Source organism: Mus caroli, chromosome 5 (assembly GCF_900094665.2).
Source record: "Mus caroli chromosome 5, CAROLI_EIJ_v1.1, whole genome shotgun sequence".
In the NCBI taxonomy this organism is placed as follows: domain Eukaryota; kingdom Metazoa; phylum Chordata; class Mammalia; order Rodentia; family Muridae; genus Mus; species Mus caroli.
The window spans coordinates 47,558,780-47,572,729 of NC_034574.1; the positions used below are offsets into that span (position 1 = coordinate 47,558,780).

The 13,950-nt window shown below is 39.3% G+C and overlaps 1 protein-coding gene across 3 annotated transcripts in view; it reads left to right on the top strand.

Annotated features, from left to right (window-relative positions):
- Positions 1-13,950, top strand: part of Rbpj (recombination signal binding protein for immunoglobulin kappa J region) — a 189,426-nt gene that overhangs the window by 149,072 nt on the left and 26,404 nt on the right. For all 3 annotated transcript variants that reach the window (XM_029477020.1, XM_029477019.1, XM_021162518.2), the window contains exon 2: positions 11,980-12,018. In XM_029477020.1, the coding sequence (XP_029332880.1) occupies positions 11,980-12,018 (39 nt within the window). The remainder of the gene's footprint in view (positions 1-11,979; positions 12,019-13,950) is intronic.

Here is a 13,950-nt window from a genome sequence, read left to right on the forward strand (position 1 = left end):
AGTGAATACAAAGGCCAGATGTCTGCCAGGGTGCTCACAGAGCAACACTAAAGCCATTCTGAGGTGTAGATTTCTCTTTATTTTACAACACCTGACAAAGACTTCTGTGAACACAAGCCCCATCTACACACAAGCCCACTTCTACACAAGCCCGACCTCCACACAAGCAAGCAAGCAGATAGTTTCTATCCACCTGGCTGCTCGTTCAGTCTGTTCTGATACTTCCTTTCCCAGAAGTAGTAGTGTTATAGGACACAGTTTGAGGACACAGCCTCCAAGACTGCTCCTTCCCCTTCAGACTCCAGGCATACACTCTGGGTTGTTACCTATGCTTATGATAGACAAACTGATCAGCAGAGCTCCCATGATCCTCTCTGAGTACATTAGTGTTCAAGAGCAACATTAGTGTTACCAGGACTGTGTGTGGGCAGCACTAAATAGTGCTCATTGGTTGATTATTAAGGGTTTTTACAAAGACTATTGATGACTAAGATGAAGAGATGAATATGACAATAGGTAGAGGAAGCAGACACAAATTTGTGCTGGGCAATGGTGGCGCATGCCTTTAATCCCAGCACTATCCCAGCACTTGGGAGGAAGAGGCAGGCAGATTTCTGAGTTTGAGATCAGCCTGGTCTACAGAGTGAGTTCCAGCCAGAACTATACAGAGAAACCCTGCCTGGGGGGGTCCGGGGGGAGACAGACACAAATTGTAGGACTGTTAGAGAAACATCTATATAAAGCAAGTGCTGCAGTGACTCCTTGCCTTTCTAATTCATAGAAAACACAGTTTTAACACAACAGTTAACAGTGCACTACACTTAAGTCCTTACTTATTTTTTGTTTTTAAGTTATTGAAATTATGAGACTATCAATTCAAATGGATGCATTATATATAGTTCTTCGGCACCATTATGATCTCACAACGAAAGGAGAATGATACAGATACACTGTCTGAGGTGTTTTGAGGTGCTTCGAAGTGTTTCAAGCTGTTGACTTACCTTAACATGTTCTTGAAGTACCATGGCATGCTTTTAGCTTCTCTCAGTGACCCAGTGGTTATGGGCATAATCAACACTTAATTCTTTACTTTTTTATATTTTAAAATACTATAATATTTCGATCACAGGTATGTTTATGGATTTTTAGTGTGGTTTTGCTGTTAGAATCACAAACTTTATGACCGACTGTTTTTTCCCCTTCTTTGAAATAAGTTTGTGGAGGACAGGGTAGATGCTCTCTTTAGGTATTTGTAAAAGCTATAAGTTCTTTCATCAAATAGTTTAGAGACAATAGAACCTTTTTTTTTTTTTCCTAGTTTTTCCTTTCTTTTTTTATTGATTATTTGGGATCTCACGTCATGCACTCTGAGCATAGTCTTCTCCCAGGCTCCCTCCCATGTCCACCCCTTCTCATGTGTCACCCCCTCCCCAAAAGAAAAGGGAGAAAAAGTCTGTTTTGTGTTGTCCATATACTCACCAGAGCATGGTCAAACTCCTAGTGACCATCCCCCCAAGGGAAGGCTAGTCTTTCCCTACCTGTATCCCTGCCAGAACCCATCGACTGGAGACTTGTGTGTATGTGTACATTGTGGGGTGTGGGGGTGTGGCAATGGTCAGGGGCAGCTCTCCTGCCCAAGCACCATGCTGGGCACATAATTAATCTTAGTTATGTTTTAGTCTATAATTATCCTAAAACTACTATCATAGACTAGTTCTCTACAATGCTGTCATTAAACAGTTTGTAAGTTCTTCATTTAGGGTATTAATGTTACCAAATTTTGTAGAACAGTATTACCCTTTATGGAAGGGAAAAATTATTTAGAGGAAAATGAATGATTTAAAAAAATAATATTGTGAGTTCATGAATGTAAGAATGCAGCTAATCATACATATGTTCATAATATGTAGTCTTGTAATTACTTATGGTTACTAGGAGTGGTAAGTACCTACTTACCTACTTTTTCCTTAAGGGTCTTTATGGTTTTTATGTTCATAAAATTTTATTTATTCATGATGTAAAATTTATGTCATTATTTTAAATCTTGGAATCTAGTTTTTTTTGTGCTGTGGTTGGTTGCTCATGAGTTTATTTTGTATATTGCAGTGAAGGAATTTGGGGGGCAGCACTGAGTTTATTAATGTTTTATCAGATTTAGAATTGTTTGTCTTTTCCAACATGAAGGAAAATGTGTAGACCATTGGAAAGATAAAGGTATAAACCAAGGACCAACAGGTTGAATGGAAACACACTGATGATACAGGCCATGGCTTCATTGGGCTGCATATGCAGGATCCTCTGGTATGTTAGTTGCTAAGGTACTATGGGAATTTCCTTCTTGGAGCCAGGACAACTGCTTCATATTAAAGTCTAGTTGGTGATGCCAGTGATCAAATCATGATCCAAGGTAGAGTCATCTGGTTATGAGCCAAGGTGGTCATTCATTTGAAGCCACAAGTTCATGTCTGATGGCAAACATTATCACTTATCTACCTTCCACAAGATGCTCCCTCCATGGTGCTTTCAAGATGGTACTCATTACCTTGTTTACAAAATAGGTTTCTCTATGAATGAACCTTGCTATTCTAAGTCAAAGTTTTATTTCTGGCTTGCCCTAGGACTCCATTTGTTGTTTTGTTTGAAGTTGCGAGAGGATCTTAGTGCTCTGGCAAAGATGGCAGTTTTTCTTCCTGGTAGAAAACTGGTGGGTTACGGCTTTAAGTACTTTGGTGTCTGTTCTCCTAAGTTTCATATTGAGATTTCCTTGTTGGCAGGTTATAAAAATAATCTGAAAAAACCCACAAATTTACATATTAAAGTATATATAGCTATGTCGTATAATTTACATTTCATATTTAAATGATTGCATGCATATGAAGGGTTGGCCAGTAAGAATCAATGGCAGAGAGAGAATTATTAAATGTGAAATCAACACTTGAGGTACAATTTTCTATTTTCTTCTGAATCTTTTGTAGTTTTTCCAGTGACCTTCCTACAGCTAAAAGCCATCATTGATTGGTGTTTCAATTTGAGCTTTTTCTTGTTTGGCCCTGAAGCCACCAGGGACTGGTAAATTGTCTGTGATGCACTTACTTTGCTATGGTAACTTTGATGTTCTCTGAAGTTCTGTGTTTTAAATTGTGAGTTTCAGCCTGTTTATTAGTTGGTCAAGAAACCCATAAGTGAGTTATGACCATTATTGAAAAAATACCGTATGGCAAAAATAAGGAGCCTATTGAATAAAGAAAAGGACTTACTCCCGTTTTAAAAATTATATTTCAATTCTTAAAATGTCAGTAAAAACTATATACACACCTATGTTTTTGTGGTCTTTCTTAAGCTTTAGTTGTATTCTTCTTTAGCCATAAAATCCTTATGAGTGGTATTGTTTATGCATGGTCTTGCTTTGCTGAAAAGAAATGAGCAGAGTATGTTTGTCTGCCTGGGGCTTTTAGTGATCTGTATGCCATACCCTCCACATTGCCTGTAGGGATCCCCTTACATACATGTGTTGTATAAGTAAGATATAGGAGCCTGTAGGGAGTAGAAGGGAATGGGAAAACAGTGCAGCGGTGGGTCTTGATGGTGTTAGCCAAGCCTGTTTTATCAGCTACAGCTGTTTGGGGGCTGCCCCCATTCCTGTAAGTCACCCCGTGCCCATGCTTTATAAGTAAGCTCAAGAAACTCACTGGTTTGCCAAGCTGGACTGTGGAAGAATCAAGTTTTGGACTGCCATTGGTTCCCTTTCTGGTAGGAATAGATCTTTGTTAATTATCTCTACAGCTGTTATCTATAGATATGTGCAGACATGTTGTTTAGTAGGGAGTGTTGTATGGTGAAAGCATGTGAATTTGGGGTTTGGAAGCGTTGGATTTCTTTATTACTTTCCTCCTTGTCTCCAGACAATGCCGCCGATTTCTGTCTTCAGTCGCATTGCTTAGCTGTCATCATGAAGAAGGTTGATTTCCCTACTTTGCCAGGTTTACCACTTTCAGCATCCATGCTGCTGGGAGCCGTGGCATTTACTTCTTCAGAGATGCGTTCCTTTTCTTTGGTGTCACAAATGCACCGTAACATCTTGTCTATTTGGTGAGTTTTTTTTTTCTTCCCAGCTCACAGCTGAGGACAGAATAATCTGGTTTAGTGGTGGATTCTGTGACTAGAATTACCTTATCTCTAAAAGGAGCATATTGAAAGTTAATTAAGGCACTCATTACTAGATATGATTTCTGTATGCTTTTATTTATTAAAAAAAAAACATGTCAGAAGGGGCTGGAGAGATGACTCAGTGATTAATAGCACTGGCCGCTCTTTCTGCATTAGATTCCCAGCACCTACGTGGCAGTTCACAACTGACTGTAATTCTAGTTTCGTGGGATCACATGCCCTCTTTTGGCTTCTGTGAGCACCAGGCATGCAGGCAGGCAACACACTCATAAAACAAACAAAGATTTTTTTTTTAAAGTTAGAATCATCTCTAAAAATGAGAATTAACTGTTGCAAGAGTTTTGATAAACCTTTTAAAAGTACTTAAAATATTCTTTTTAAGGTAACACAACTTGTACAGTATTCTGAGCAAGTGATGACACTGTCATTAAGCACAGTGTTGACTTTGTGCTGTATTTCATTACTTTTACAAATACTACTATTTTGGATGTTTGTGCAATGTAGGATAGCTCCAGAAAAAGTACTTCATAACTCATCTCAAGTATGAACCTAGTTGAGAAAATGAATTTTGTTGGGTCAGGTCAGTTCCTGGGAGGAAAATGGGGGAATTAGGAAAATTGACCTTTTTGAAAAATTCATTGAAGCCATCTTTCTGTGCACCACAGAACTGCTAGGACATCGTTAGCTCTTACAGGGAGCCAGAGGCCTCAAGTGCCACGAGGCTTTCTGTAGCCCATTATGGGAATGCTGTGCAACGTCAGGTGCCTTAACATCTCTGTGTTAATGTGGAGTCTTTAAAAGTTGTGGCTGTAAGCATGCAACATTGACAGATGGTTCGGAAGAGCACAGCTAGGAATCCTGGGCAGAAAGACAAGACAGATTCTGCGAGGCAGGGCTTACTTTGAGGGCCAAAGGGTTTTGCCTGTCACAGTAATGGTGACAGAGGTGAGGATAGCAGTTGACCCACTGAGCTAACTATAAATTAATTTAGCTTTATTAAGATTCCTGTGGTGACTGAGAGTTCTGGCTGCGGTTAGTTGACAGGACAGAGGCAGACAACATCCACGCACATCCTTAACAAGGTGAGATGGGGCATGTAGATCCACAGAAAGCATTCTCCTTTCAGATTTTCACTAGCTCCTTCAGGAAGCACACTTTTAATCCTAGCCTGTTTTCCCAATGGATTCCATATACCCATCAACACATCTTATTCTGTTCGTCCCTGTAGTCCTGTTTCTGGCGAGTAAGTGTTTACAAAATGAGTACTTTTTTAAAATGAAGCTTGAGTTTTTAAGATAAACACATATCTTGTCGTGGGATGAATCCATACTCTTCTTCGCTTGATGTTTGATTTACAAATAGAACGGCAAAGTACTCTAAAGGATTTTTGTTTGTTTTATTTTTGAAACAATCTATGTCACTACAAATAACATTAGTTTTGTGAGTCGGATACTAGTGGGCCTAAAGAAGCAGTTCTCAACCTGCCTGGGGCTTGAACAACCCTTTCACAGGAGTTGCCTAAGGCCATCAGAAGACTCCAATATTTACAATTATGATTTATAAGAGTAGCAAAATTACTGCTATGAAGTAGCAGTGAAAATAATTTTATGGTTAGGGCCACCACAACATGAAGAGCTGTATAAAAGGGTCACTGCATTAGGATGGTTGAGAGTCACTGCTCTAAAGGCTAGGAAGGCTTCAGTGTGCTACTGTGCTGACAGAGAGCAGCGTGTTCCTTGCTAAGTGCTTTGCACTCATTAGCCATGCTTTAACTGGGCCCAGCATTCCCGTTTCACAGGTGTGGAGGCTGAAGCTAGAGACTGACTGAAAAAGCACTGGAAAAACGGGCTTTACTGGAGCAGAACTTGAAAGTAGCTCCGTTAATAATTGGAGCCTTTTCTTGAAGTGAAATGAGATTATTTATAGGGAAACTGATTGTGATCTTTTTCACATCCCACAGAAGAAAAGTTGTATCCAACTAAAACATTTCCATATTTGGGATTGACCAGATTTGGTTTGTTGGGAGATGGACAATTGCCCTTTTACAGCTACCGAATTCTCCATCACTCTTGCTTCCTTTGGTTCTGACACTCCCTAAAACAGTCTTTTTCTCCTCTCTCTTTGTTGCTGCTCTTCCTGGCTCCAGTGTCTCTGACTCCTTCCCTTATCTTTTTGTACTCTCCAGTCCCATCCCACCTCCCATTATTTGCAGTTTAAACAAACAAAAGGCTGCTCTGTATTTTTCCTGTAGAGTAATATTGTGAACATTGACTGAGATCAACCTTTGTGTCTCAGACAAGGCAAGTCAAACAAGAAGTGAGTAGACCAACAAGAGTGAGTCACAAGGATGCTAGGAAAATACCATAAATTTTAAATCCTAGAAGATTGACCCACCACAAAATACCTCCTTCAGAATAAGCTTGCTGGCCTGTTGGTACTTCTTTTACCACAGGCTCTCTTGGTCTGTCGTTTGCCACACTCTGTACAAAAAGAGGAAACTTAAAAAATTCACCTCCTCTGAGCCCTTATGTCTGGTCTGTTTGAATAGGAAGAACACAAATGGGCTTCTTCAGCTATACCAGAACCAAACCAAGGGAATGTCTTGGTCCATTTTAGATGTTTTAACATTATTTCAGTCAATGTTTAATGTGTCTAGAACAATCTTACAATGCTGTCCGTGTGTATGTTTGCCATAAAATTTGGCCAGCATAAAAGGATAGCCTAAAATGCCAGTCTGGCTCATTGTGGAAACTGTTTCTAGGTTACTTATACTTGTTTATATCTGTATTTGACTAACTCTTAGAGCCATTACCACAGTCTTATTTTTTCTGGCTTATTTAACTATATTCCAGTCTTCATATTTTCTGGTTGGGTTACGATAGCATTTGATCATTAGAATGTAATTTTCATTTACTGATAAATACTTTATTGAAGAGCTTTCCCCCAGAAAGATTAAATATGGTACAATGGGAGAGGCAAATGAGTATTATCACAAAGAAGAAAAGGGCATTTTAGGGCAGGAAAGCGAGGAGATACTAAAAATAAAATTATCGTGTCCTTATAGGTTTTTTAATGGTGTTTTCTCATTGTTTTTGCATGATCGGTATGTAATTAGAAGTTAAGGGATGGCTGGGCTGGAGAGATGTCTCAGTGGTTAGGAATATTTGCTGCCTTTGTAGAACACACTTGGTTCCCATTGGGTGGCTCACAGCTGCTGACAACGCCAGCTTAGGGGATTTGATGCCCTCTAGGCCTCTTTGGTACACATGGTGCACATACATGCACACATACAAACACTCATACACTTAAATTAAAAGTAAGTCTTTAGGAAAAATGTAGGAGAAAGCTATGCCTTTGTGAGTCAGAAATACCACCAACTTTGAGGACTGTTGATAAAGCTGTGGAGAAAGAGAATCACTTGGTTTGGGAGTCAGATTTGAACCATGTCCCCTGTCTACAACTTTTTAGCTCTGTGGAGTTAGACCAGGTTTCCGATTGCTCTGTTTTCTCTTTTCTTTAGAATGAAATTCTGGCTTTTTAAAGTGTCTTAGTCAGTGTTCTATTGCTGTGAAGAGATTCCATGACCAAAGCAACATTATAAAGGAAAGACAGTTGGGGACTGGCTTACAGTTTCAGAGGGTTAGTCATTAGTTTCAGAGGGTTAGTCTTTAACATCTAGGAGAGCATGGCAGCACACGTGCCACTGATGTAGTACTTGAGAGCTACATCCTGATCCATGGGCTTTTGAAACCTCACAGCCCACCCCCAGTGACACACTTCCTCCAAGAAGGCCACACCTACTCAGACAAGGTCCCACCACCTAATCCTTCTAATCCTTTCAAACAGTGCCAGTGCCTGCTGACAAAGCATTCAAATATATGAGTCTATGGGGATATTCTTATTCAGACCACCACAGAAAGCTAATGTGTCCAATAAACAGCCATCTCTATATTTTATTTGCAATGATGAATTATCAGTTGTGCAGATGAGACCGCATGGTCCTTGTCTTTCATTTGACATCTGTTTTTGCATTCCTTGGTACCACTTATTTATAGCATGATAATAGGGTTGGAAAGAATTTATTGTCTTAATTGCCATAAGATGTATTTTATAGAAGCTGTTGTATTCAAGAAATATGCATCAAACATTTATAAAGTGTCTTCTGACCACAGGCACATGTGTTCCTTACAGTCACAATTTTGCTTTCTCTCTCACTGTGAATTTTATTACTCTGGGGATCCCAATACTACTTGTCAACTTTTATGTGTGGCATTTCTTCAAGGTTCATGCATGTAGTATATGCCAGTATTATCTTCCTGTAGGCTGAGTAATACCTCTTTGTATAGAACACATTTTGTTTCTCCACCTAATTGTCAAGGGGTATTGCGGAATTTTTCCACTTTTTAAGTTGTGAGTAATGCTGCGGTGTGGTGAATGTCCCCTCTGGGTGTTTGCTTTCACTTGTTTTGAGTATGTGCCCGAAAGAGGGATTGTACTGTGGGTCACGTAGTAACTCTCCTTCCTGTTTTGATAAATCGTACTGTTGTGTATGGCTGCTGTGATATTTTACATTCTTACTTGTATGTTTTTTATTAGCCATCCTAATGGGTATGTAGTGTTACCTCATTGTGGCTTTGATTTGTATTTCCTTTCGTAGAGACTTAGGACATATTTTCAGAGTATATTGCTCATTTGTTTACCTTATAGAGAAATGTCTCTATGTACTTTTTCATTGGGCTTTTAGTTGAGATATAGGAATTTGTTGTGTATTCTGGATGTTAATCCATATGTAGTGGATATTCTTGGTTGTCAATTTGACTTCATCTGGAATTACCTGAAAACCCAGGCTTCTGGGCACACCTATGAGAGATTTTTAATTAGATCATTTGAGGCAGGAAGACCCACCTGAAATCTATATCACTTAAGGTCATAGTATAAGACCTACCTCTAACCTGGCCACACCTTCTTGCAGCAGTCTAATAAGGATAAGGAAGAAAGAAGCTGTTGCTCTAGTCAGCTTGTCCCTGCTCTTTCACTCTCAGAGCCTCCTTCTTTGGGATTCTAACATACTGAAGACCAGCTGAGGCCACCACCTTATGGACTGAACAACTGCTAGATTCTTGCACTTTCTTTTGGGAGACAGCTATTATTGTTGGATTAACTGAATATAACGCCTGTAATTCTAGCAAGTTGGAAGGCTGGGCCATTATTGGTGCTTGTGAGGCTAGTTGTGGCTGTCGGTGGTACACACAGGATTTGTTGGAGGAGTTGTGTCACTGGAGTTGTGTCACTAGAAAGCTCATGCCAAGCCCAGTGTCTGCCGGCTGCCTATGGCACTGGGTGTAAAGCTCTCAGCGACTGCTCCAGCATCATGCCTGTTTGTCTCCTGCCACAATGATGATGCGTAACCCCCTGAAACTGTGAGCAAGCCCCCAGTTGAGTGCATTCTGCTTGAGTTGTTGCCTTGGTCATGGTGTCTCATCACAGCAATAGAACAGTCATGCTACTAGTTTGTATTAGAGTAAGAGTCAGTGCTCTCTGCACAGAGCCCTTCCCATGACTGACTGTTACCTCATCACGTGGCACTCTCTGAAATGAAGTTTCTGAAAAAGTTATTAACAAGTTATGATCAGAGACTCTTTAATGGTATTTAAGAGGCTTTGGAAGTGTAAGTTGTCCTTAAAAAAGGACTAGCATGTTGTTCTTGGAGTCTACAAATCTCTTGAGAATGGTTTTAGAGTAACTTTCATTTCGCTGGATACATCTACAAAACTGAAGAAATAATGAGGAAAGTCTTACATTCTCTGTAATGCATTATAGAACAAAATGGAATTTTTATCATCAACACTGGTAATTATGTGAATGAAAGTCATGTAGGTGTGTTACATCTGTATTCACAGACTGATTGAAAAATGTGCACTTCAAAAATGTGCACCTCATTCAGAATTAATGTTCTACATTGTATGTACAGTAATACATGGGAGCTGTTGTATAACCAATGGATTTCTCATTATATGTGTAGTTTGGAGAGTCTTATTGCTATAGATGGTGTTTGATTGAACATCTTTAAGAATGTCTTTACATAGGTCAAATTAGCAACCTGTATGTAAATTACTAGCATTGAAAGACCAAAGATACACACATCTTGAATTAGAATAGGCATTGTTAAGTTGTCTTTCAAAGGATTATCTAAATGCCTAACAGTGTATGACAGTTTGCTTCTCCGCATGTATCTTTTACCTGGGTATTAAGCTCTTAATCTACAGCTCTTACTGCATAATTGAGCTGATAGTATAAAAGCTGTGCCAAGAAGCTGGCCACAGGCCTGCTATATTACCATTTCCCTGAATGGTTTTTGATAGTTTTCACCACCAAGTTCTGCAGTTAGCAGAGTCAGACCAAAGACTTGATGAAGAACTGATTATTTATTTCCCTGGGCCGGGCCTTTTGTTGTGTTGTGATGCCAGTTTCTGGAATAGTCACCCAGATACCTCAAGTGAGAACACTGACCACATTTATATTATCCCTGTGTATATGTGTCTACACATACATATGACGAACACACACATGATTCTTTATCTTTGATGCATTCGAAGATAAAATGCCAGCATCAGGTTTTTCTCCAAGCAACACAGTGAGTATTTCTAGAAGGAAGAACAGTAATTGAAATTAGGAAATCTGATCTGTTTTATTCCGATACTGTTAATTTTATAATGTCTTCTACAACTGAAAACATCCTAAACCATATGTTACATGATGATGTTGGGTTTTGGGTTTTTTGTTGTTGTTTTCGAGACAGGGTTTTTCTGTATCCCTGGCTGTCCTGGAACTCACTTTGTAGACCAGGTTGGCCTCGAACTCAAATCTGCCTGTCTCTGCCTCCCAAGTGCTGGGATTAAAGGCGTGCGCCACCACCGCCTGGCTTTTGTTTGTTTTGGTTTTTGGTTTTTGTGTCTTTAACTGGGTCAGTTTCTTATTTTGTTTGTTTCACAGTTTGAATTTGTTCCTCACGTTTAAATTCACAGTCTACATTTTTACCATAATGTAATAAAAGTGACACTGTGCCTTACTGCATTGTATAAGTGGCATTCAGTAAATATGATTCAACTCAGACCCATTCCATGTCCCTATTGCCTTACTTTATGGGGACTGGGATTCCTGCAGACGAACCCAGGGCTCGGTTCACGTGCTACCACGGAGCAGTTAGTGTTTTCTTTTCCACCTTTTCCTTTGAGTAGCTCACTGGTATTGCTTTTTAATCCCATTTCAAGATGATGGAGAAAATTTGTAAAAGTAGGAAAAGTAGAATTGCTTTAAGCTCTGACCCCATTGACAGATTTCTTCCATGTTTTGTGCCTGTTTTTCAGTTCATTAATGTGCTTCCAAAACCCGAGTGCTGTTGTGCAACAGCAGCGGCAGAGAGTGGCCGTGCTTCTCTCTGGCTTAGGTGTGGGTACCAAGTTGTTCTGTCCTCGCAGCACTCGCTCTGGTCACCCCCTGTCTTCTTTGGGTATTTGAATTGGTTGTTTTAGTTAGGTGGCATGCAGTTACAGTTGATTGTGAGCTGTAGGTGCTAGGGATTGAATGCAAGTGTTCTTACTGCTGAGCCATCTCTGGCCCCACTGCCTTGGGTTTTAAGAGCTCTCTGTATTTTATATTTGTTATTTTGGGGCACAAATGATTGCTGGGGGATTTTTCTTTGATTGTTGATAATTAAGATTGACAAGTCATAGGAACATGTTATAATGCCTTATAGTTTACTGTGGTGTTTATCTGACAGCTTATTTACTTTATTTCTTTAATTTTTTCCAGGAAGTTTGGTGAGCGGCCTCCACCCAAACGACTCACTAGGTAAGCATTATACTAGCCACTTAAACATTGACTGTGCATATAGAGCCTATCATTTTAGACAGTAACATGAACTGCTCTAAGAAAATCAGATATTGATAATACATCTGGAGCCCCTCCATTTCCTTTACACCTAAAAGGTGCAGGGGTGGGGGTAGGGTAGAAATAAAAGGATATACTTTAAAAATGAAATATTTTTAGAAACTCAGTAACAGCTGCAACTATGTTTAGCCAGTCAGACTTTGATGTGTAAGGGAAAGACTTAATAGATAGATGCTTTTTAAAATGATTATTCAAATACTTTTCCCCTATCATTTTAAAAGAAAACCTAAGGTTTACTCACTTTTATGGTGATATATAGTGTTCTCATTATGTAAAGTTAATTTTACAGTCTATATTCTTAATATATATCAAAGAATTAACTTAAAAATTATAAAATAAAGAAACCAGTGGTTTTACAGTTTCATTCCTCGACATTGACCTTTTCTTTTTTAAATTCATTTTCCAAGGGGAGGGAGGGAGGGAGGAGAGAGAGAGAGAGAGTGTGTGTGTGTGTGTGTGTGTGTGTGNGAGAGAGAGAGAGAGAGAGAGAGAGAGAGAGAGAGAGAGAGAGTGAGTTTCTTTTTCTTTAGAGGACTGGGATCTAACTGTACTGTTGTCCTGCATTCTTTAAGCCCACGATGTAGTTATATATTGCCTTAGACTTGCAGAGTTCTCTGTAGTAGCTCTGTGGTGTTCTGTTGTATTCACATTCTTCTTGGTTCATATTGATGGCTGCTTAGGCTACTATCAAGTAATTACCCCTACTAAGACATTTATTGAAGACAGTTGTGGGTTGCCACATGGTAGTGCACACCTTTATTTAATACTATATTCAGGAGGAAGAAGCAGACAGAGCTCTGTGTGTTCAAGGTCAACCTGAACTACAAAGTGAGTCTCAGACCACCCAAGGCTGCATAATGACATCAAAGAAAGAAAGGAAGGATTGAGGGAAGAAAAAAAGAAAAGAAAATTGTATTAAAAGTTGTAATAAATTGTATTAAACCACAGAAGATGGTTTGAAGACAAATTTGGGACATGTTAATCAAATAATGATGATACAAAATATTAAAACCCTAAAATCAGTCTTTATACAATGAACATTCATAATCTGAAAATCCGAAGTCTGATATGCCCTAGAACCCCCCCCTTTTTTTTTTTGATTTATTTTATTAATATATGTAAGTACACTGTAGCTCTCTCCAGAAGAGGGAGTCAGATCTTGTTGCGGATGGTTGTGAGCCACCATGTGGTTGCTGGGATTTGAACTCTGGACCTTCAGAAGAGCAGTCGGGTGCTCTTACCCACTGAGCCATCTCACCAGCCCCCTAGAACCCCTTTTTAAGTTCCAAAATAATGGCTTAAAAAGTTTCAGATTTTGGAACATGGATTTAGGATGCTCAAATATTAACATCTATGAAAATGTTCCAAAATATAAAAACAATAAAATCCTCTATAATCTGAAATACTTCTGGTCCCAAGAACTTTGGAAAAGAGATAACTTATATTGAGATAGTTGTTTTGTCTATCTCAGTGTTTATACTTATCTAAGTATCACAGAACTGTTATTGAGGAGGTAACAAGGGGGTGGAACTCAGTGAATGTGTGTCTCTTTCCTGAAGACCTCAAGAATGGGACAACAGCGCAGATCTGCAGAACAATCTTCGCTAGTTTTCTGTGCATACACACACACACACACACACGTGTAAGAAAGCTACCCACAACTGAGGGGGGAAAACTGGAAACAAACTGCATTTAAAGGCTATGAATTGTGCCTGCTTTCAGTAGTCAGAATAAAAATCCCACAATCAAGTCTGTCTTGGTAGAATAATCCCCAGACTAAATTGTGCTTTGGTTTCATCTAACTGTCACAGAATAGAGAGTCAAAGACTGAAA